Source organism: Osmia lignaria, chromosome 6 (assembly GCF_051020975.1).
Source record: "Osmia lignaria lignaria isolate PbOS001 chromosome 6, iyOsmLign1, whole genome shotgun sequence".
Classification (NCBI taxonomy): domain Eukaryota; kingdom Metazoa; phylum Arthropoda; class Insecta; order Hymenoptera; family Megachilidae; genus Osmia; species Osmia lignaria.
The window spans coordinates 11,103,843-11,129,953 of record NC_135037.1 but is presented as its reverse complement, the minus strand read 5'-3'; the positions used below and the strand labels follow the sequence as shown (position 1 = coordinate 11,129,953).

At 41.0% G+C, this 26,111-nt stretch overlaps 1 protein-coding gene across 15 annotated transcripts in view; it reads right to left on the bottom strand.

The window, feature by feature from the left end:
* Positions 1-26,111, bottom strand: part of Ten-m (teneurin transmembrane protein Ten-m) — a 329,037-nt gene that overhangs the window by 23,507 nt on the left and 279,419 nt on the right. For 2 of the 15 annotated variants that reach the window (XM_034331396.2, XM_034331400.2), the window contains exon 2: positions 25,529-25,601. The exons of 9 other annotated variants lie outside the window; for them this stretch is intronic. In XM_034331396.2, the coding sequence (XP_034187287.2) occupies positions 25,529-25,565 (37 nt within the window). In that variant the 5' untranslated portion in view covers positions 25,566-25,601. Of the gene's footprint in view, positions 1-8,320; positions 8,489-8,539; positions 10,058-25,528; positions 25,602-26,111 lie in introns of those variants that run through there. 4 more of the 15 variants (XM_034331395.2, XM_034331399.2, XM_076688654.1 and 1 more) reach the window with 3 other exon arrangements.

Below are 26,111 nucleotides of genomic sequence, written 5' to 3'. Positions count from 1 at the left end.
AAAATACGTCGATTCTGCCCCACGATACGTGACTAGGGCTTCGAATCGTTTTACTTCTCCCCTTTGGAATGGCAGTAAACGTTGCTGTACGATGTTCCTACGGGCCGCGTTTTACTTCTGAACGATTTAACACGGTCCACGATTGGATGAAAAAAATTAATTCGGCCATCACGTACATTTTATTCCGAACTCTATCGTAACCGATCGACCCAGTTGTTCCCAACGTTTTTACCGCCTGTTGTAAACAGAACAATGTTGCTGTAAACTTGGATGAAACTCATTTTTCATCTAATCCAATCGATCAAACATTTAAGTAAAAAATACAAAATTCGATAGTTAGAGAAAAGACCATATGTTCTTTATTATAGAAAAACGAAATTACAAATAAGAATTCCTAGTAAAACAGTTATTAAAATCTACTCTGCTCTAGATTTTCCTGTAGCAAGATGGCTACGAAAATCAAGCTGTTAATCCGAGCAGCCACACCCTTGACTGGCACAAAGCACGGTCTGCACGTGTTGGCTAATCGTGATCGGTAACAAGAGGCCACTCGGCACCGAAAGAAGAAAGGTCCTCGGGTGTACCTTCTTCAGGTACTATACCCGAAGAAAGATGGGCTGCTTCTCTAATAAATTCCATTAGACATGGCCTCTTACTCCCGAGGTCCCGGATATTATGTTACGCGTTTTGACGTGTATTCTCAATGGACGTGCATCCATTACGTGGCCCGGTGCGACAACAACCGTCAAAGAGAAGCTCATTCAGCGGAATCCTTTTCGGGGCCAGTGGACTCGCTGGTCCCTGGAAGAGGGACCCATGGTTCAAGCGAACCGAGGATAATTCGATTCACCAACGACAGGGTCCTTGGCAACGTGTTCACCTTCTATAGCACGAGACTCATCCTCGATACTGGATCATCGGTAGCCCAGTGGCCTGGGCCCTTTTGTCCAGGTTACTCTACGCCTCTCTGTCGTTGCTCTTTTTTTTCTCCCCTTCTTTCGCGTGTACCGAGCGGAAAGAAAAAAAAAGGATCCTCCAAGTAACGACCGACACAATAACTACTCCCGCCGATCTATTAGGAAGAATAACGACGTGACGTGCCGACGGCGCCTTCTGCTTCGATGATTTCGGTGAGAATCGAACGTGCTTCTTCTAGTCGTCTCCTTTGCTTCTGTGCTTAGGGCACACGTATCCGAACAGTGAATCGTGGTGTTTAATGCTCCGATTTCATTAACGCGATAGTTAATTTATTAATCTAAATATTATCTAACACGAAGTACCATAAATTCGTCTTCTGAATTCCACTCTCAAAATTCACACGAAAATCATCCCTGACCTGTCCTTAAGTCTTAACTATCCATTGCATGGAAAACGTTAATCTCTATAAATTCCCAGCCCCTAAATGACTCTTTACCCAAAGTCTCTTCCCTTCAGTTTCCTCTGCTGACGTCAGAGGAAAAATCTTGAAAAATGAAGGGAGAGGGTGGTCTGCCGCGAGGCGTGTGGGGAGGTAGAGATATAGACGAAGGAGAGAATACAGGAGCCGTGATGGACGAAACGATTTTAATTGGAAGCCAGAGGTGGTGGTAGTAGCGCAGCCTGGCCGAAGCTCCAGATAGGGTGAGGTGAAGCATGGCGGGGTTACGAACGGTTAGAGGGGGTGGCGATAGCGCGATGTGGTGGTTCTTTACCCTCGTGCTCGTTCTTTCGCTCCCTTTTACCCTTGCTAGGTACATTTTCGCGCGTGTACCTACTACACGCCCTTAGAAAAGGGAAGGGGAGGGGGGAACCAACACCTCGATACGATCAAGCCGTTCCTTTTCTTTTCTCCTGATCTTTCATCGTAGACGGTTCCCTTAAACTGCGCAGAATGGCGCAAGGGTGGTCGTTTTTTCAACGGACAAAATGGGAAGTCCGCTGCTTCGAGAGACTACTGCGAAGGAGGGGGTGGAGAAGAGCTTAATTCGTTTCCCATTAGAATTTACGTGGCTCGGGAAATAAAGAGGGTACGAAAACGGTAGCGGAAAGAAAGTCAGCCTTGAGAATCCGTGGATCGCGTTTCCTTCTTCTCTTCGTGGTTGATATCGAATTTCGTGACCGGGAAATAACTGGATAATAATATTAGCTTCGTCGAGTTGACGAGGACGGTTTTGTAAAGAGAGCTGCCTTTGATTCGGAACTTACACAGTAAGCGCTCGCTAATTCTTCTCGTGTAAACGAAAATGAGGGTGATATTTATTTTAATTCATTTTAACATGACACTTTCAGTCTGGAATTAACAGCCATAAATAACTTAACACGTTAACTACCACGAGGGATCATCGATAACCTATTTTCTAGCAACGCCCTAGGGGTCATCGGTAACTGATGTTATCGAACTCAATTAAAACGCCGATGCTTGTAATCTTCTGTACAAAATTGATATTCCGATAATAATATAAAATCACACGAAGCAATTAAATATACCCATTTTCCAATAATATTTACATGTATCTACATTGTTATTTATTGCAAATTGAAACTTTAACCGTCTTATAATGTTAACCGATAAAAAAAAGAATAAATTTCTGAAATTTTATTAAAATCAGAGTGGGTTACTTTAGATCTTCTGTTGGTCAACAAAAATATTACACCCAGTACGTATGATAAATTATCTAGGGAGCAGATAAACGATTGCCCCCTCAGTAATAACTCGCTTAACGAGCCGATAATGCCCGGAGATGAAAAAAATGAACGTTCATTTGCCGGGATATAAGCAGCGAACGAAGAAGCACGCTGCACAATGGTAATCGAATGATATATCCTTCCATTGATGGTGAGGAAAAAGCGTCCGGCGAACAGAGAAGCGGCAAGAGTCTCCACGGGGAAATGGGGCAGAGCTTAATTCGTTTCCTATTAGAATTTATGTGCTGTGGCCACCAGTAGAAGAGTGGAATGAGAGGCAACGAAAAGCCGGTCGTTCTTCAGGATCTGAAGCGCACGTATACTCGAGTGGACTTCCAAGTTTGATAGGAAGGGCCAAAGCAGTGTTCTGCTCTTTTTTCCTTGAAATCCAAAGAACAGACGGACCGTGGAAAAACGAAGACGGTGGTCTTAACGGGAGGAATTTTCAGAAGATCGAAATCAAAGGTGCGGCGGTCGGTGTGAATTCGAGGACGAGTATGGGATCTTTAGCGCGTTCTGAAAACTACCATTTATGGTCAGCCTCTATCACCTCCATCTTCGTTCTTTCCTCAATTTTACACAAACGATCACTGGAATTGGTCGTTTGGATTTCTCTCTGTGATTGACATTTGATCAAACGAACCAAACTGTAATTTCCTCTTTGCAAAAGGGCTGTTTCTATTTTTTCGGAAGGATTTACGGAAGCATGCAAATTTGGACGTTTTACGATTGCACTTTCGCTGTGGGATTTATGTAACGCGAGTGAAAAACGAGGAGAATAAAGGGACGCAGCAGCTTGCACGATTCTGCGTTTTTACGCTGACTTTTTAGCGTGTTGTAGCTGTTTCGAGTATATGACGTGTGTGTGTTCTCCATCACCTAGAGTGTGCTTCCTGTTCGTTGGAACATGCTGAATTCCCTTTCAAAATTATAGCACGTTCGAATGAAAAATTTGGAAAGTGAAATAATGCAGAAAAACGCGGTAGCAATTCCTAGGAATCATTATTCCTATCGTCAGAAATAATTAATGTCGGTAATTGGTTTCTTTTCCAAAGGAGCAGCCACGCAATAACGTGAGAAACTGAAACATGGCCAGGCAAGTAGTGGACTGGTATCCTGAAGAATCCAACGACCGGTTCCAAGTTGGCTCGCGTGCGAAGAACGCTAATAAGGAGCCGACGACAGCCCGATCATCTGGGCGTGTAAACTACATACGTGGATGGAAGCATCTTTGCGTTTCCAAGACTTGTTTCTTGCCCACGCGTACGACCATTATCGCCTGTCCGATCGTATCTGCGAGAACCGATTATTCTGGCCGATCCGTGGAGAAACGTCATAATCGGAACGTGAACACTTTCTCATATTCGACGTGCAACACGATTTCCTCGAAGCATTTGCTTTTCTTGCCGAGTACATCAATATATCATATATATTAAACCTTCCCGATGACGTTCTGAATTATATTATGCTTGAAACTAAGAATTATATTTTTACAACTTGAATTATAACTCAAAATTTACTAAAAATGTTACTAGAACTTTATTTCTACTTTCATGTTCAGTGAAATGCACTAACATCGAATATTTAACCGGCTCACATTTATGTGCACGATTTCCTTAATGTAATCAGCGATAACGAGTAGGTGAGTAATATGTTACGTTAAGGTGTAACGTGGTACAGAAGTTTATGGATTATGAACCACGCCAAGAGGCTTCCGTGATAAAAGTATACGTAGCGTTTCGTTTAAAAATAACGAGAGCTATTCCGATATTTTTAGAAAAGAATCGATAACACTAGATAGTATAATTTTTTTTTTTTACCTAGAAATGATAATTTTAATAACATTGACAACGTATGTGTATATTTACACGTGTGAATATACAACATAACAATTGCTAGAAATTCATTTCTATTCGAATAAAGTTACTAACATTTGTCTCAGTGTAAACACAACTGTAGACACACACACACACACACACACAGAGGTCTGAAACGATCTGATAAAACGGAATCAATTAACAGAAGTACGTGGGTGTTAACAAGGGGTACTTTTGGCATCGGCACTCGTTAATCGATGCCATTAACAGCCGATAGAAATCACAGGTAGTAATCGCTCATTACTTTCCTTTGCACGTTATCGTCTTATAATATCTACGCCTCGTGATTGGCCAGTCTTAATTCAATGATATAGGATCTAAGAGCATGATCCAACTATTAATTAAAGCCTTAGCCGAGGAGGCTAGGTCGTTAGAAAATCCTTCGAAGAACTTTCGAAACAGGCCTCTCTAGATTCGTTGAATTTCTGCTATACTTTGCGAAAGATAAACCTGGCCAGAGTAGGTAATATTCAAAATGTTATTTAATACCTTGCACACCCATGACTGAGTTTTAGAACAATGGTAATGTTTCACTGAATAAATAGTAGAGTGTAACGTGGATGGTGGTTGTTAGACAGTTATGTTTTGTTTGAAAGCGTAATGGGATATGAAAATTATTGGAGAATCCCGGGATAGATGGAAAATTGGGTCATTTCCGGAAGGTTCGGGTAACTTAGAAAATTATTTGAGATTTGTTCACAAATATTGCCTCAAGCTCCACAATTTATAAAAATTTATATGAAAAACAGAAGAATGTATAAAAGTAGAAAAATTTTAGTACAAAAATATTAAGAAGAAAAAATTTGAAATAAATCATCGTTGAAGTCTTAACATTCCAAAACGCAAGAATTTCAAAATTTCAAAATTTCAAGATACCAAAATATGAAATTCCTAAAATTCCAGAATTTCTGAACTTCTAAGAGGTCTCCTAATTACATCAATGTTTAGGTAAGAAGTTCATTTTCTAAAATTATGATAAAGAAGAAAATTATTCCTTCATGAAGACACGTCGAAAGAAGCCAGGTCAAAATAAATTCGCAAAGCCAAGGTTAAAATCGATGCAGTGGCCGTTTAGCCAAAGCTGGAAGCTGAGGGTAGACGAGCCTCGTAAAAGAAGGAAAATAAAGGAAGGAGATGAAGCAGAAACGGAAGGCAGAAGGTTTTCAAGGGTTTAGGGGAGGGGTTCTGCGTTTGGCAGATCGTGGATATTGGAAGGAGGCCTGATGAGGTCATGGAACACGACATTGGAAATTTTCAAGTATTTTCCCAGTAAATCTTAACAATTTCCAAGTTTTTTATTTTAGATAGCAATTACACTTTTCATAGCTTGCGCCATGAAAGTTTATATCGAGCACGGCACACCAACTAGTTCATTAAAAGCATGATATACAATATTCGTTTTCTTCGATTGTACTCGTGAAAAGAAAGCAAACACGTTTAGTGGAATGTTTATCAGGCTGACATTTCCAAATGTCGGTCGGTTTATCAGGTGTTCCCGGGTGGAAAAGCTTAAGGCTAAGTCGCACGCACGCGTGTTCCCAGCCATGGGAACGTACGGGCGTGCATCGAATCGACGACGTCATTAAATTTACATAATAAGGCATCGCGTGGTTCGAATCAAGGGTTGCAACTGCTATTCCTGTTACTGCTGTCTATTGACATTGTAACGTGGATATATTCACGAGCAGCTGCGAACGAATCCAGTTTCGACTTGAGCCGATTAACGTCTACGTAAATGTAAAATTAATGATAAATAAATATTTTAATTTTAGTAATTTTAGTATTACTATTAGGTTTATAGACATGAATGTAGGTTTGGCGAACCCTCGTTGCATGAAATCGTAAAACATCGCTTCTGAAATTGCCATGGCGTCACGTTCGTCGTCAGCGACCCTCGCCAGAACGTGTTTCTATTATCGAACCCCCGACGTTAAAATGCTACTGTAACGAGGGAGGGCTTCTTGAATTACTCGACGAGATTAACGTGTAGTAATAACAAGGGAAAGAGGAGGGCAACCGTTGATGCAGAATATGCTGGAGGAGGAAACGATTCCGTGGTTGCCGATTCCTCATTAGAGGCACGCGCTTAGTTTATCGGTAACCTCCGGTAAGTCTATCTCATACCTGCCTCTGTGCAATTTAATTGCCAACTTAACCGTCGGATAGGAAAGCCTTCGTTCCTTGATGCACCGACGTACAATCATGGATCACTATGACCCGATGAAAGTTCGACGAGGCAATTACCGCGTTGCACCACGGGTTTTACCCGATATGAAGCGGTTAGACAGGTGACTCAAAGACGTGATAGGGTTACAGGGTCAATCAGGGATGCTGAAGCGATGGGCAGATCGAATGCCCGCTCAAGAGCTCACGGGCAACGGCGTGTACAATTCATATTCTATCTTTCTTTATCAGTAATACCACGTGGTTTCACTGTACAGCGGTAAAACTTTCAAAGAATAATCAAACAATAACAATTGCTATCCAATTATAGTCAAAGCATCCAACCGCGTAACAATGGCCCATTTACGTCCGCAATGGGGAAGTTGCTTTCATAAACATCTCGTCAACACCCCTGAATCACGAAAACATCGCGTTTCTACTTCTCACTGTTGCAGCCCTCTCATCGAACGGAAGTAATCCACCCCCTCCCCCCACCCTTTCATCGAGGTGTTTTTAAACCGGTGAAAGTGTTGCTCCGGTAAAATCGATCCGTGCTCAAAATAGAGAGTGAGAGAGAAAGGCTTTTATCACGCGAACAGCAAGCTCGATCGTTGGATAAGCCGAGATTTCGTGGTGGTAATCGATACACCAGAGGTCTACAGGCGCATGAATTTACACACCGGCGGATAAATTTAGCGTATAGTGATTTGCATGCATCCTGGTGATAAGTGGTCGAGGAAAATGCAATGTGCCCTCGTCGTTTTTTCACTCTGACGTTACTGTTCGCGGTTTCTTTTCGTACTTTCTCCGTATAAATACTGTGCTACGGTTACAGGAGTGAGCGATAAAATGGCACCACTCTTAGGAACACGATTTCTGTGTACTTGGATGATATTTTTACTAAACTGTAAGATTTAATTTGATGCTTTTGCTGTTTTCTCTTCTTTCTTTTTCGACACAGTTCGGGGAAGATCAAAATCGGTATTTTTCGGCCGGAATTGATTGTCCCGCGTTAACGCAGCAGTTGAAAACAACATCCCGGCGGAGTAGCAAGGCGATGTCACGGAACTGCATTATCACGCCGCGCGTTATTTGTCACGTGTGACATTTCGAAATCGTGATGCGTGGGAAAATTTTTCATGCGTCGAAGCAGGAAATAGCGTTCCGCGAGATTTCGATTCCGGCGTAAACCGGAATTCCTACCCCAGTCGCGGATTCATCAACCGAAAGAAGGAAAATGGGGATCGCGAAAATTTGCATTATCCCCGATTGAACCGTTATTATCCCGTTACCCGGTGAATCGTATGAACGTTTGCGAAATCAATTGTAGCGAATGAATTTTTCCGCTTCAAATCTAAGCTTCAAACTGATACTACTTTGCAATACCTTTATGTTACGAAATCGTGTCACACTTTCTATGTTTGGAAGCCAGCTATTTAAAATGCAACAAGGTAATAAAATTCCATTGTTTGCTACTGGCCATTTCGTATTAAGAATATCAATGACACGTTTATATAAATATTCATTTTCATATTCATACTCAGTTTCGAAAAAATTTTAAATCAATAACAATCTATTGGAACCACTATACAAATATTTCAGAAGGTGCAACAAACCGTGATAAATAATTCCAGCAGAAAATTCTGCTTAAACCGTGAAGAGAAAAGAAGCGGACGAATGCTGACTGAACGACATCCCGTCACGTCCGATTCTTGCCGAGCATCCAGGATCATCGAAATGATGAAAGAAATCGGCAGGGAAAATCCTTCACGTTCGAAGGACCGCACGGACTGGTTTCCGTGAAAGAAAAAACTACGTTGAAGAATACCACCCACCTCGACCACCACCGTAGCAGTACGTGTACTCGTTATAGTCCATGGACGGCCTCTTGAGTAATCCACCGCTGGGCACTAGGTCCAACAACGCCGTGGGATCGCACATCGAGACTGAAACTTTGATCCTCGTTCGTCATCGACGAATTCAACGTCACCGTTTTTGCCGCGCTTCAAAGGGACAACCAAGCCCTTTAGTAAAAGTAACTCTCGGTTGAAATTAAAGTTGGATAAAAAATAGTCCTCCGATCGAATTGATTTAATCGTCCCTGTGTTCGGAGTGCGAAAAAGTTACTTGCACGTTTCGATGGAGAAAAATTTGCATGGATCGGTTCGCCGCGCGAATTTGCACCTAAACAGCCACACTTTTTTCAATGTATAGACTAAACTTCTTTCTAGGGTGAATTGAATCTATTGCCGACGGAACTGTGGCTCGTTCGCACACTAGACACTAGATACACTAGTAATATCCTTGGATAACGGTACGGGGTATACACTTTTCTCCACTACTTTTATTTTTATTTCAATAAATTAAATTACGATAGTTTTGAGTTTGATTAAATTAGGAACTTGGCACTTTCAGTGATTGAACACTTAATTAATCGATAACACAGAATTTTCACTATGGTTTGATTGCTAATTATAAAAGTTCGATTGTATCTTGAAAGTCAAATTATGCTCGGGATCGAAAGCGTTGTCCAGCAACGTTAACGTGCACTAATCAATTATCCTCGAATGCGATCTCTATCGATACTGTAATTTCAGTTCAAACCTCGCTCGCAATCGATTCTCGAATTGACGAATTACACTATCAATGCTGCGATTCGAATCGAATGTTCCTGTCGACAAATTACACCGTCGATAGTATCTCTTTAAAAAGAGCGAATTATCACTTTCAAACAATCGCACTATGAATTATAATTCAAATCAAAATTACACTATCGAATCGAAGTCGATTATTATTCTTGAACGATAGCACCATCCAAAGTGATAGATTATCCACGAATCACTCTACCAATATTATTACTAAGATAGTTCCAATTAAAAGCGTTGTCCAGCAACGTACAGTTTTTCCAAAAAAAAACACACACTAATCAACTATTACCCTCGATGCAATTAACCACCGTGTTTTTTCAAATAAAATCAACTTGTATTTCTTAAAGAACTACGCTGTTGAAATCATCCTTTTAATCACTATAATAGAATTCTTCCAGATAACACAGACTAATGGATTATTATTTCGGAAGGGTCGATCGACTATCGCGTTAATTTCGAAAGGAAAGTAAGGTCGCACGAGGGAGACAGGGATTACACATCGAATCAGACCATCCGCACGCTTGCGCGGTCACTGACAGACTGAGGATACAGGGCCACCCGATGACTCCCGACACTGTGGCGGATGGAGCCGAAAGAATGAGTGGGGGTAAACGAGCACCAGGGCGATTCTTCGTGGAAGGGGTGGCTTGCGTATGTATAGAGGGTGGATGGAAAAGGAACGGTAGTCGTCGGAGGGAGAAGGGAGAGACAACAGCCGGTCTTCGACATCCCGACTACCACTGCTCCACTGATGCTGCAGTGAATCGCATCGTGAGATAGAAAGTGGTGCAAATGCGGCCGAGTCGTACACTTTGATTCACCATCAAGAAAATTGATATTATTCGATAATCGGCGCAACGATCTTTTTCTTTGTACAAACAGTTCATCAGCTTTCTATCTCAACAAATAATATCTAATCAGAGCACTTTTTCCTAAAAATAAGCGAGTAAAATTTAATTAAAGAATGACGTGTGCATTTGTTTAATGAGATATTAGATTTTAATAGATACTCGTGCTGAAATTTTTCTTCAAACTTCTTACTCATAAATGCGCACCGGTATGAAACTAAAATTAATCCACGAATGGCATAGAAATCAACAGTTGTTTATCCCGAATCAGTGTTTCAATACTTACATCAGGATACAAATAAAGAAGTTCGCAAGATAAATTTGAATGGTAGCAACAGTTCCGTTTCCATGAAATTCACAGAACAACGATAATGTTATCCATGACAAACGAGCGGACGATAAGCTCGTTTCAGAGAAAGAGAGGGAATTATCGAACCGACACAGTGGTCTTTTTTTCTTATTCACTGTACGAAGTTTTATCGAGTAACCAGGCTCGTCTATCGCAAAGTCGATTCTGTTTTTCTTCCGCAACGATTCGAATTACTTCCAGCAGCTTCGCGCCATTCACGGAATTCGCGCTCGACCTAATGCCTTCGTAATGCATCGGGAATTAATGGGCGAGAGGCGAGTTAACGAGTCAATGGTTAGCGTAACGAGACTTGAATGGGCCAACACGAATGCTCCTGCGTAAACGACCAGCCGAGAAAGTATTGACGTTGGCCAAAGAACGTCTGCCGTTTGCCCCTTTTCTTTTCCTGCCCCTTTGGTAAAACGGAAAACTAACACCAGATGGAAGCACACGTGTCGTTCACTTTCGATATATGGGGATGATTACAAAATTAACGAGACTGTCATTGAAAATTTCATTACTCTCTTTTATCGATAACATTAATCGCCAGTTTAATTGCTAACTAATTGAATAATTTGTTAAAGGTATCATTATGACAGAATTGCGTACCACTGATCAGAGTATGAACGCGAGAAAAATAAAAAAAATTATCTGACCCGTATAATGGAGTACAGATTCGACGAAGGTCGAATTGCATAAATCATAGGAACAATTCGTTGACCCTTGCGACCTGTTTATCGGCACGACCCATTTACCAGAATCGACTTTATTTATTTATTCGTTTCCACGTACATCGATACGTTTCATTCGAACGGAGAACAGCTCTGAGAAGTCGACAGGTGGTTGAGAAACAAGAGAAACATCCCTCGAGAAACCTATATTTTGCATATCGTATCAAGGAATCATTATTTATGAATATGAAACCATTTAAAATCCCATTCAAAACTTCTCATTTTAAACCTTCCCAAGTAATATTTATAGCAGTCTCAATTACTACGAAAGGTTGATTATAATATAGAATTGATCCGAATGATTTTTCAATATTTTCAACCATCGTGTAAAAAAACATACGTGCATACACGTTCACGGAATGCTTGTTTGATTCATGGACGGTTTCTGGTACGTGGAGCATATTTTTCAAATACCACTCTGCCGCTTTCAAAACCACCCCAGGCCATACATAAATCAAAATATATACAAAGATGTGTTTGAGATGAGGATTAAAATGGGCCCTGTGTGTGCCCGTGTACGAGCGTGTTTGGTTACAAAATTCGCGGGATTCTTCGTTGCCGATATATCGAAAAAACGAGAACAATCTCGTATCCACCGCAAAACCCAGAGAGATTGCGAGGAAATGTTCAATTTTCCAGGGAACAGTGCCGTTGGTCGATTTTCATTCGCATGACCCAATTCGCTTTGCCGCTGGTCATGATTGTATCCAAAATCTCGACATTTTCCAACAACACGACTCCTCTGTTAGCTATACAAGAAGATCGTGTAAGAAAAATCCTGGAAATTTTCAAAAAAAATCATCAGCAATTATTGACTGACCTGCTTCCCCATGTCAAAAATATTTTATCCTTTACGTCACTAACGAAGAACAAAGTTCCTTTATAAGATCGTTTCCCCTAAAATAGATGACTAATTAAAAAAAAAAGTCGTATATCATCCAGATATAGCCGTCACAGCAGTGAAAGTGTCATAAGTACAGTGACTAGCTGTCGATGATCATTAAGGGTGAAAATCTCCAGTTCTATCAATTCCGACCCAGCAGAAAATCACTTAGACGGCCAGATACCAGCAACTTTACACCGAACCGAAACGATAACCCCGGCAAGCGTCCACGTGCATCGACATAAATCGACTTTTTATTAGGACCTAGCACGGACACGCCTCAAACTTGAGAGGAGGCGAACCTCTCGTTACAAGCAGAAGAAGAAGAAAAAAGAAAGAAGGGTAATCCTCTATCTCGGCGAGTTTATGTCTCTATAGGAAGCTCGCCAGCGAAACAGGGACGACCCTCTAGCTCGCGCTTAATCTCTTTAATCCACTATCGGCTGTAAAATAGTGAGTTAAGCCAATAAAACTGTGAAGCACGGTTGAGCCGCGCGGGAGGTCTGGCCAAGTAGTGTGCGCTAGGATCGAGGTTTGGAAAAAAAAAAGAAAAGGGGTGCGCCGTGTCTTGTGAAGGGGTCTCGCAAGGGGGCAACCCTCGGGCTCCTTAACATCTGCATACGAGGAATGATTGGTTCGTAAATTACCGAGCTCTCGGGTAGGTACTGATTTCTTTCTCGTTGCTCCGTGACCGATGCGAGAGCGGTTTCCTTCCCTTGGTCAAGAGAGTAACTGGTCTTCTCGTGGATGCATCGAGAATAAAAAAATACTTTCCTCGCACGGTGCAGCATCGCGGCTGTTAGCCAGAGGCTTGGATAAACACGCGTTCCGTGAGCGTAATGTGCTCGCCAGGCGAGAAGAAGGCGCGTAATAATGGATCGTTTCGAAAGGCTTCTTTCAAAGTGCCGGCTAACCGACGTGGCAGACCCTTCGGGATCGAGAGGATATGACCGTGCGATGGGGGTGAATATCTCGCAACACAGACTTTCATCGAACCAGTAATAAATCCTTGCGACTATTCGTGGATGATAAAGCTGTGGGTGAGGTATACTAGACTTATACTATCCCTAAAATTCTTTTTATAACTTAATTTCATATAACCAACTTATGAACACGTTCGCTAGTATGATAGATTAAGATATAAAATTGTCGGTTTCGCAGGTTTCAACGTGGCAAATTAGCGGCAGGAGGGAACATTAACGTAAAACTAGCTCAGCGACGAATATCAAAACTCTTGCAGCACGTTCCCGGCATGTTTCATAACTGTTAGTCTAGAACGCGTGTTCGCCTCCTAAGAAGCTCCGAGACGAAGGGTGAATTCCATGAATCTTGCAAGCACAACTTGCTCTAAGACGAGGAAAAAAATGTTACGAATAGTTGCTAGAGGAAAATAGTCTCGTGTAAATTACTCGATAACGTTGGAAATTAATCGTGCAAGTTTGGACAGGTAGAACGTGCCGTTTTCTTCGAGCGCATTCCACTCCAACGAGTTGCTAAAAACCATGGATACATTAAACGAAATATTATAAATTATTAATATAAATCGTCTCGTAGACGTAAGAAACAAATAAAATTTTAGCCCTCCGAATTCGCTAATTAGTTCAGAGATAAAGAAAAGTACCGGAAATTTGAAATGCATTTCCGAATATTTTTCATAATAAATAAATTGAGAACTTATATTTCAAACTTAATTTCTAATTTGGAATACAGCACTATTATTTATATTATTGATTTTGATCAAGTTTCGATACGATGTAGGACTTGGAAAAATATTTGATACGTATTTTACTTTTTATCGGCCATCATCTATGCTGGAAGAGTGAAAACAGCCCTCCGGTTGCAAAACATATTTAGTCTGGAAAACTATCCGTTGCAGAGAAAATATTCAAATATACGATTTCTGTATTTTTAAATCCCAGATTCGTCTGTGTAAACGAATTTCCCAAAAAAGTGATTTATTTAAATGGTTTGGTCGTTCATAAATACCATGATTAATTAATTGGTCTATTAACCTTTTAATAAGCGAGTTGCTCGCTGTGTGCCGTAACGTATGAACGCGATATCGCGTGAAGTGTCGAGTACGTTTCACAAGGAAACACATGACCGCGAGAGTGGAACGTTTCTTTTGTCGGGAGCAATAAAGGTAATCGATTATGTTATTGCTTTGTGCGAAGGCTATTGAATCGAACATCTGGTTGCCGAAGATCCGTTTAAAGGATCACCGTGTCCACTGGATCGTTCACCCTTCGAAAACGTTACTTTGCAAAGTCACGATGAACCTGTTCGAATCACCCTAACTACTGCCTCTCTTTTTTTTTTCTCACTAAAATGGATGGCAAGTGACGGGCAGAAAATTTAGAACCATGTATAAAGTACCTTCGGGTTTGAAAGCGAGAGATATCTAGTGTAAATCATTTTTACGAAAATAGAGAAAAGTTGCCTTTTTTTGATATTAACTTTATGATAAATTTTTGATTTTAAATTACCAACACAACAGATACAAATGATCTTCAATTTCATATCATAGTAAATGACAATTTTTGTTCAAAAATGGTTCCATTTTACTCTTTCAGTTGGGATTCTCACAATCAGTTTGAAGAAAGCAGGTAGACGCGATACAGCTCTCCGAAAAACCGGGTTAGCTTTACGAGGCCGAGCTCGCCATCTGGTCGACGCGCAATCTGACTTTGTTCTTTTTTTTTTTTTTACGTAATCCCAGCCGTTTCCCAATCTGGGACGAGGAACTCGTTCCTTCAGCCCTTTCTTCCAAAGCACCTACGAGCAGGGTTAGGCTCCATTGAAGCCGGTATCGTGGCGAAAATCGAATTCAGGATTCCCGATCAGCGTTCACCCTACGTGAGAATCGGTCTTTGTGACGCTATGTCATTCGAAAACTATTCTGAGAGATCTAAATCCGCGAGATACAGCTCTGGCTATAAGCCGCTCGAAAACCGTTGGAAATCATTATGTTCTTTTGATCCGTTTACAATGTATTCGGCTTTGATTAATAATACTTGTTTAAAAAATTCCAAATTTCAAAGCTATAGAAATTGAAAATTCTTAGGTTTCAAAATGACAAGTTACTAAATCTCGAAAATTATAATGGCAACCGCTATCAATCAAACGATAGCAAAAATTCTTCAGAGGATAAACGGAGCGATGCATTGGAGCTGAATTTGATTTCCACCGACTTAACGTGCCTTTTCACCGAGAAATGGACGGTCTTGCAAGAACCCTTAGCACGATTTCCTGTCTCTCGAGGATACAACCCCCCTCCGCCCTCGCAGGCCATAAACCTCTCGAAGGTAAAAGGGATAGGCCGGAACTGGTCGGCTGTGTATGCCTGGAAATAAGGGACGACGAACGTCGCAACCCGAGGGAAAACAATGTGAGATACGGGCGAATTCGAGCGATAAGATCTTCAAGTTTGTCGCATGAAGAGGAAGTGTATCACGGAAGTCAGGATTCTTTGGCCGGTTGTGAATTTAGCACGGCACGTTCTGCCATCACTATTACCACACATAAGTATGCATTCTTTATATTCAAGATTTACCAAATAATTCCTAAATAATTTTCTACCATTCGATTCGTCTTTCGTAACAACTGAAATTAAGTAAAAGATATTTTGGTGGCCTGCTTTAAGGGAAACATCCTGTATAATAAATAAATTTATGCAAAACCCAAAAGGTATTTATGAGAGAGCAGATTTTCTAGATTTAAATGGTAAATAAAAGACAGTAGGTGTTTTCTGGCCACCAAAGGAGAAGATCGTGCTTCAGAATTCTTCATGGACCACCAGATACGAGAGATTAAATGACTGGTAACTAAAAACTGGCGGGACCAGTACTTTCGACCTGTCCACCTCTTTGATCACCAAGACGATGCTTTTTCGATAGTTTCACCCTTTTTCTCACGGAAGCTAATATCATGAAATATAAGAACGTTTAATTACAGTATCATCGTAACACTATATATTCGTATAGCGGGTATATTATGAACCATGAATAACTCTGAAGTTTCAAGATTACTCATCGTATCACAAAATCTTTTCAGGTATTTCGAAACTATGCGATCTTCGAGGTTCCCTTGGTTTAGATTCTTGTAGTTTGCGATATTAGAAACTTTTAGGTGTAAGAAGCTCACTTTTGGTATAGAATTTTAACGTATTCTAAACTTTGGAAATAAAAATTGGAAATAAGACTGGATGATCCTCCTTCGTTCTAAGCTATGCGCAAGAAATACGCAAGAATTCGCGCGAAGGACCAGCTAATAAATACTCGAGGCAGAAAATCGTACGCTTCTTTACGATCGTACCGCATCCTCGGGTGTACGTCGTTCCCAGGTATTCCGGGTCTACCTGACAAGTGCTCGAGGCGCGCCGCGTACTAATGATAACTAACGGGCGTCCGAGAACAAAGGATTGGAATAAATTTTCGAGGGTCGACAATGCGCGGGAGGGGCCATCGAGTCGCTTATTTTCCTGGCGTTTACGAACGCCGATGCTAATCTCGATGGCCCAACGGGAGATCCTTGTGTGCATGCCGGCTTTCTTCATAGGCCAAACCTGGCCCATCTAACAATCCAAGGCTTCCTTCCCGAAGGAATCTCGAGTGAGGCTCAGCTTGAATTATGCTAATGCCCTCCCTTGCCCGTTGCCCAGTTTACCAATGTCCACGTGGATGATCCTCCTCCCCCTTGTACGTCGATACGTTCCGGATCGAGTAATCGTATTTCTCTCGGCCGATTCAAACTTTCCAACTAGAAAGTATTGCTTCAGTTTCGAGCTCTATGTTACGTTCGATCCGGATTAGCGCGATATAAAAGGGGCTTGGATAATCATGTAGGATTATCTGGAAAGTTTCACAATGATTTAACATCCATTTGTGGTTGACACTTAAACTTCCATCAAAATCCATCCATCGAACATTATTTCAGAAATAATAAGATATCCTGAAAATTTGTTAAAACTAACAATTTTCATTCAACAATTATTGATATGTTTAAGCAACTCTCAGTAATTATGTTAGTAGATGTATAAATTTGTAATTTAATTGCCACTTTGAATAATAAGTCATTTAACGTAGTACTAAAACACTGGCAAGTTTTCTTAATGGAAAAGCCTCTCCATTCAACTGGAAATGTATTCCCAATGCGTATAGAACAGTTTTCATGGAAATATACATAGGTAATTCTTGCCGAACTTTAATCGAAGATCTTAGGTATTCGCATAAATATCTCGTTGCATGAGAACTTCCCTACTTTATCGAGCTCAAAATTTCATCCGTTAAGTATCTTCACGAATAACTAGGGATTCGTCATCATTCATATAATTAGAAAGTCTTTTATAATTCTTGAAATTAGCGATAATAATGGAAATCTTCGTACTAAATCTTCGTAATTTAAAAATTTTAACTGTGCTAAACCAACCGTGTCAGGACTCTTTTCAGAATTTCCATGGAACACGAATGTCCTCGTTCGTTATAGTTGTAAATACCCAGCTATTTTACGTGATGTCGTAACCTAAGCCAACAGCAGCTAACAAACGATGCATAAACGTCGTTTTTGGCGAGAAGTTACAATGATTACTGTGTCATGAAAAAAAGAAAGTTGAGGGTGAAAAAGAAAAAGGTCGCATTCGTGGACGTGTCGCAGGCGTTCCAGATATAATACCAGAAAAGGCACGTGACTCACGTGCGAAATTTTGGAGGAAACGGATGGCGATGCGTGATACGGTAGCTCCCGCGCCCGGTTCGTTGAGCTTCCTGCACGTTTTACGTTTCCGTGCGTGTTCGCGCATGAAATAGGCCAGAAACAGTGCCGAACCTTGTGTTTGCAGTGTCGCTTCGGGTTCCCGAAATCACGGATGTCCGACACGCTTCCAGTAAAACGGAAGCTGCTGAACAGACGTCGCTCACGACGACAGAAATTCTTTGACTCGTGCCGAGTGAAAAATGATTCGACTTTGTGCCGCGCTGTTAGGGGATATTGGAACGATTCGGTACATTTGCGGTGCAAATTGGAGTACGTTCATTTGATAGTAGGACTAACGAGCAATTTTATTTTTTAGTCAGAAGTCAGCTGGTTAGTAATGACAATTAAGAGTAGCTTCGATTAATTACCCAGGGCAGCGCTTCTAATTGAAATGAAGAAATCTAAAATACGTCCACGTGGACGATGTCAGAGTTGTTTTAAACACTTGCAACGGAGCAGTTCAGTAGCAAGAGCAACGAAACAAGTTACCATTGATTGTCCGCCTTAAATGGCCCGTACACTAGCCGGTGGAACAATGCCAAACTATCCAGGATCCGATCTAAGCGATTTCTGCGAGCGAGAGAGAGTCGTTGGAAAGATTCGCAGGGCGAACATACGGTCGATCGAGCGTCACGAAACAAGCCGACGACCAAGCGTGGTGTAACATTAATGTGCTCGTTGACATTGTGTTTACCCTAGCGTGTACACAAGGGCCGAGTAGGAAAGAAGCGACAAAAGCGAGAGCCAAGACGCGAGACTGCGACAAAGAGAGCATTTTCGAAAGGGAAGTCGCGTACAGGTCCAGGATCGAGCGACGAACACACAGGGGTCTCTCCCTCCTATATGTCCATAGATGATGAATGTCGGGACCTTTCAAGTCCCTCCGCCGACTGTCCACCTTCCCCTTCCCGTTACTCTTCGCTGCTGATTATCTAATACGCTCGGGTCAATGCGGAGGGGGACGCAATTCGACTGATCGTTGCCAATTCCGATCGAGGACCGTGCGCCATTTATGTACACTGCAAAGATTGTAAGTTGGCATAATAGGCCTACATTTCGGACCAGCAGTAAACTTTCGTTATGCTGCCGGTTAAAGGGTTGTAAGAGCGAAAAATTCTTCCATTCGGCGCCACTAGTAACCTTCTTAAGGGACTTGCTAGTTTATACCTGGAGCGAGAGGAGGATAGCCTATCCTCCAGGTAGATAGAGGCAAGGTCTACTTGCCCAATGTGAACCCGGCTTAACGCACGCTCCATGACTGTCGCGCACGAGTGGTTCACAGGGCAAAGCTACATTTTGGAGCCTGTTTCCCGTCCTTTCCAGCTCCCGATCCATCGTTCGACCTGGGCCGTGGACGACATACGGTGCCCGGGGTGCCGGTCCCCGTCGAATGGCAAGGACGAAGAAAAAACTTGATATACACGCACGAGCAAGCAACCCTTTTCGTAGAGGGTTCCGACTGTGTGTCCTGGCATTGTGGCGGGATCGCCTTTTCCGGTGGGAGCTTCCCGTGCTGGAAATTGCTAGGCTGCCACTCAAATTGGCCCGGCAACGAACAATCGGGCTTATTACCAGGCATTTGTCAGCACCGCGCTACACTCTATGGGTCTCGCGTTACCTATTTCATGGGGGTAGCTACCCAACTCCCCTTTGCACCAGCCTCCCCGTGTTTAGGGCTTGTATTGCGTTTAATTTAAGAACGCGACACATTGTTGCGATTCTGGAGGGACGGAAAGGAAATGGGCGACACCTGTCGAAATTTCAACCGGCGAACCGGAAATGGAAACGGTTAAACTGGATTCTTCTTGGAACTAGAAAACTAGAGTACTTGACCATTTGTAGGTTAAATATCAGTTATCCGAAACTCTTCCTTTCCTATGAATAAAATCAGTTTTACTGGAGAAAAATTGCTTCAGCGCTTTAAGGATCGTCGCGGCCATTTTGTCCATCCAATCTTATCTTGCGTCCCTCTATTCTTTGCTTGGTGATTTTCGGAGATTCAATAACTGACAAGAGAATCGAATCTGCTCCGGGGGGAATAATGGCCACTAGAATTGCCCCGGCCCGACTGAACAAACCATTGAACGTTTAAAAAGAGGGAAAAACTGGAAAAGTTTCTTTGACGAGGGTAAAGATTAGAGAGGGCAAATATACTTGACCGTCTAATCGCGTCGTTGAATTTTCACTCCTTTTAAACACTCTCGAAGAAGTTTCACCAGTCACCAAGAGGGTGACAATAATCAGAATCGAAGAACGAATAAGTTTTCTTCTGTTGCTTAACCGGTGGATGTTGAATCAATAGTAATTCAAACCTGCACAATGTATACCAGAGTTTTTGGATTAAAATTAAAATTAAAATTAAAAGTAGTAGGTATACGCTACTTGCTCCACCTTCTAGATAATTGAACTGGATGCCTGGCAAAAAATCTTTAATCCAAGAAAAGTTTGATAACTTATTCCACGAAACGCATGGGACACCAGCTTGGAAATGCTTTTACCGAGGACACGGTTTTCCACTAATAAAGAAAAAACCCTTTCTAATTATCGGCCAACCTATCAGCTTTATTTAAATCCATTTAGACCACGTAGAAGAGCTGAGGAACGACGGACAGATAGGTTGAAGAAAAAGAGGAATGGATATATTTAAAAAATTCCTAAATTCCTAGAGACATTGAAGTTCCAAGATTAAACAAGGAACTATTTACTTGAAATATGGGTATTTCCAAAATGTCTCAATTCATAATTAATATCAAAGTTGACAGAAGGATTCAGTCAACAGAAGCAGCCTAATGATATGTTTGTTTTTAAGCATATTGAAGTTTTCTCATGCCAAGGGTCGTTACGTGACGATTTCAGACCGGGTCGTGATCATCGGCAAAACGCATTAGCGGTGCATGTTTCCTTTTTTTTTTCGTGGTACGGTTCCATTAATCATTCACAGGCTCCAGCTGAGCATCCAGATCGATGCTGCGTGACAAGTTTTGAAGCAATTAGACACCCTTCGAGATTCCTAGCTGAAGAGTCATTCCTGATCCTCCCCTCTTTGATAATCCTTTTCAGCTCCGTTTGATAAGACTCGATAGGCTCGAAAGAAATCATCGAACACGTAGGACTGTGTCACTCTTAAATTTTGAAATGATGATTTTAAAGCTTTCGAAAAGCTTATGTATTTATTTCTAGGTTTAATATTTCAACGATATTGAAGTGAAAATAAAATTATTTTCTTTTCTTCGCTATCCTATATCCGATAGTTAACCGGACGCAAGAGTGAGACCCCACTCGGCCCGTTATTGGATCCTTATTTCAGCGCAGACTTTACCCTCTCGACGACGAAATATGCTCGTATCAGCACGCACAAGCTCTCTTATTGACCACCCCGTCCTCTTTCTTTCTGACCGCGAAAGGAACGTGAAGATCGTAATACGTTTAGGTGGCGGAACGTTTGCCCGGAGACAAAATGAGAAAAACTCTATACGCCTTATTCAACCGTACCTCGAGTAAGCACTTTCTTCCCTTTGCCTCGATGACGAAATGAAAAGCGTTTTTCTTTCGATACCAAAGGTGAATCGTATCGGCCTTTAAAGTGGCAATAAAACGAAATCGTTACAATGATGCCGCAACTGTAAAAGATATTAAACCCTGGCAATAACTACTCGAGATGGATTCTGAATGTACAGCATCGATTCCCTGGAGAAAATGGGGAAAAGAGACTTTACCAGAAAAAATGGTGATCCGGGGAATCGTTTTATACATTTTGGACGCATACTCAAGATTCGTTGGACCATAGATTTTCGAGGAGCCTCTGTACCAAGTCGAAAAGATGTTACACGGCTAATCGGCGTGTTCAGCGCGACTAATCGGACTTTCGGTTCCTAAGGACATCTGTTACAGTAGGACCGGATGCTACCTCCACGCAAGCATCACGCAAACGTGTTTGTCATACCGACGACTTTCGGTGTCGTCGCGGTGTTCGAAAGAATTAGAGGGACTCTTATTCAAACACGCACCGTTCCCCTTCGCTCCGAATTCATCTCGTCAGCTTTGGACAACTGCGCGCAAGGTTGAGGACAAGTGTAAAGAAAACTATATTCGTCTGATGCGTTAAATGAAGAATTGATTCGAAAATACGAGATTTCAGTATTTAATAAATCTGAGAACTCCAAAATTTTATAAATGAACTTATTAAAATTAAAACAAAGTTCTTATCACTTTGTTCCGAAAATCCAACTTCATCCCCCAGATGTTCCACACTGCAACATTTTAGAAAAACGGTCGTTTAAGGGTGAAAGAAATTCCTGAGGCGTAGCGAAACGACGTAAAAGCAACACCGTAACAGAATAGTGAGAAATACGAGATGCAGGGATTAGCAATTTCTCCAAGTGCGGCTGCTTTACGTCCCTAGGGTACCATAATACTCCCCGACAGCAATCGATGCTGCCATCGATCTCTCGAACCTCGCACTCAAAACACGAATCTTCCTTTCGATTTCTCCTAAGTCGTTTTGCAAACTTTCACCTTTCCATTTCGTGTGTTCTTGATTTTTCGCAAAAATTTGGCGATTACTCTTTATGAAAGAATCGAATATTATAATAATAAAAATTTGACAATTAATTATTTTTAAAAGTAAATCAAAAGACGATAGAACTATATTAACCCTCGGACGGTGGACCATGGGAAGAGACCCAATTTTAATTTAATTGAATTTTATATTTCAGTTTTCTCATAATAAAAAATAAAAGTGTAAGATATTATTTTTCACGTGGTATTTCTGAACAAAGACAAACATGAAAAACAGAAATTCGACTTCACACTTTTCCAAGTCACAGCTGGAATTGTTTGTGTTAAGAAGTGTCATGTTCTCGTGGTCCATCTGGATGTCGGGTCAGGGGTCATGGTTCGGGTTCACAGGATGTACAACTCGTACGTGACCCACGTACAAACGAAAATACGCTCTCCTTTCGGAGCAGCTTTATAACTCCTCGATTCTTCAATGTATGAACTCGTTTCCAACATGTATTTAAGGAGTGTCCTAAGTTCAATTTCTATTTAACTATCTAGCTCCAAATACAATTCTCAACAGCCTAAATTCTTTATCATTAATTAAAATGACATAATTTAAATTACGAATCAGATAAACTAGTGCAAGTTGCAGGGGGTCAAAATGACCGAGAGTGTGGCTTGTACACCACGTGCCACTCACCGGCATGCCGCAAGGAAAACGCCAAACGGAACGGAGAGAGCCGTACGTGACGAAGAACAATCGGAGACAGATCTCGGAACAGATGGATCGACGATACCACCAGATGAAATCCGGTAACACTCGGCACGTTCCTGGCCGAATAAAGGGAAACCATGCCAGGAAGCGTTTACCAATGTTTCTGGAGATTCTCTTGTGTTGATCGATAACATATCGCGCTACTTTCTTTCTTCATTTGAGAAATTTGTTCGTTTCATAGAAATAGACGATTTAGAAATGATCAATGACGACTGGGACCTCCAAATTCATGTTCTTTCTAAATAAAATAATTTTCTAAATTCAGAGCCAGCGGTCACCGGAAGGATGACGCCAGAAGGCTCCAAGGATCCGGTATGTCGGTATCTGTTGCGCACATTGCGAACCACCCAAAGCGAACAGTTCACGCCAATCTTAGCAAGCATTGTCCTCGCGAAGGATTTGCATTTAAAACCTAAACAGTCCTGACGGGGAGTCTGAGAGCAGGACAATGGACGTTCGGACCCGAGCAGACCTCCTGGATGCCAGACGCACCGAGTCTCCTGCTGGGTGAATATATATTTTTTTTGGCTTTCAAGCGTATCTTTTTAAAAAGGACCCTTTTTCGGTCAGGATGTTTGAAGTACGGTTCGACGGCAGTCCTAATTTTTTCCGTCGACACAATTAGCCTCTCTGTTACGGCAATTGCCGTAGCTAGGTAAAAGCTAGGGTATGCTTGACCCACCATATCAAAAATTATGGAAATAAGTAAAAAGGAAAGATATTCGTTAGCTTGCATAATTTACATTTGTAATTTAATTTCTATACCTAATATAATTAGACTTTCCTTCAGAAGCTTTCTAAAAAATTAACCATCCTCTTCATCGAGTCAAATCGAACGTTAACGTTATTTTCTAACAACTAACAGGGTGGTCTGGTCACTAGACCAATCAACCGTTCTCGCCTCGAAGTAGCCCCTTGAGGTTCCTAAAATTACGAGGTCCGAGTCTCGTTCAGCCTACTGCTACTATCGGTCACTAACGACTCAATTTTCCTAGTCCCCGTTGTTTGTTTTTCCAATTTTCCGTGACCCAGGTAAACAGTCCTTTCAGTCCATGACCGACGTTCATTTTACCGAAGAACTAATAATCTGACCATGATGGGCGTAAGTGGGATTTTTGTTTGGGGTAGATCAGATCTAATTTGACCGAAAGTGTTGTAATAAGGCTTAAGCTTTTAGGATTTAAAAAGAAAATTTCACACCCTAACGAAAGTATATCTCGCTTAACGCAGGATTCTTAATCTACGAAAATTGACCAGTTTTGATGAAGGATTAAGAATAACAAAGTGCTTTCTCTATCAAAATAACCTAAACGTTCTTCACAAATTGAAGAAAGGAGGGTGTTTTACCCTGACCACAATTATAACATATTCGAAGGTAAACATTATTGGGAGCCAAGTATCGAAGAAAAATGTTTTCCTCTCGAGTCACGAAGCATTTAGGACAATTCGCTAGCAGAAAATTGCTTCGATAAACAGCGCGCAAAGGCAAGACTAAAGTCTCGGGTCCAGGTGATCGTGGGTAAGATAAACGACAGAGGACGGCTGCACAAACAGCTACGTTCTCGGTTTAACGTGGTCGAATTGGAAGCAGGTAAAATTCTGGGTCAGATTTAAAGAGCCTCTTCGTTTAGTGTACAATAGTTTGTCACGGAAGTGCTAAACGATTGTGTGTCGGTTGCTTCATGTCCTACTCTTCAGAATGAACTCCATCCGCCTTTCAGCTTGAATAACATTGCAAAAACGCTCGGTTGGGTCTTTGTGAGCCACGTGGACTCCTTAGAATCTTAAAGGTACGACATTTTCTTTTGGGTCGAAGTTTGTAATAAGCTGGAGTATTGTTTAAATAAAATATCTTAAAACAGGTTTGCGGTTTTCTCGTGTAAAAATATTGTACATTGATACACCTAATATTACAAAATTATTTAAGGGTTAAAAAACAGGAAGTGCTCGAATCATAAATCTTAAAAAAGTCCATCAGAGTGGACCATATGTCGTTTATAAAAAATTTAAAAAATCACCGTTGATTTAGTATACCCGTAAACAAACAAGGTAACCTAATGATGATGCGAGACTAATTTTCGAAGTCAGAAAACAGGTTGTGCCTGTGAACCGTCATCAATAACGTTAGGGTTAGATGATCGACGAAATTATCATTTCCGTCGCTTGCCTTATGTCGCAACAGCTAGTTCGTGTTCTTAAGGCAATAATGTTAAAATTTATCAAGAAAATGAAGAAAATTTCCTTATGAAACGAAAGGCCTCCGTATGTGAGAAAATAGATAAAGATAGAATAGAGAGAGAGAGAAGAAATAAGTTTAGAAAATATTGAAATTTACTTACACGACGTCTCGTCCGTGTCTGTGTTAGTGGAGCGCATCAGTGTTCATCGTATTTTAAAATCGAGTGTACGTACCTGGAACAGAAGAAATTCGAAATATCTGTCAGAAACAATTAATTATCCCAACGTTCGTAATCAAATATTTTTGAATTCCGTGGGATCACCAGTTCATTTGCGATGTCATTAATCATTGTCCATTAAAATGAAATTATTTAACAGGGTAAATAACCGTAACCGTTGTAATTTGTATAATCTTCTACGAACAGAATAATCGTTTTCATTTTCAGTTTGTTCAACGTTGAAAATGATATGAGTATTAATTAATATTGTCAATAAATAAATAGAACATATATTGTGTGAAAAGCAATGTAGTTGATTATACAACAAACATATACAAAATACGATTACAATTTTCGCACATATTTTTCATAAGAATTTTTATTAGAAAATTTTTATACAAGTAAAAATGTTCAAGTGACAAAATTATATTTTAATGGTGGAAATAAATATTTCATCTAGAACGTAATAAGGCATGAATATGAAAATGGGTAGCTGATTATTAACCCACGAGTTAATCTTAAATGT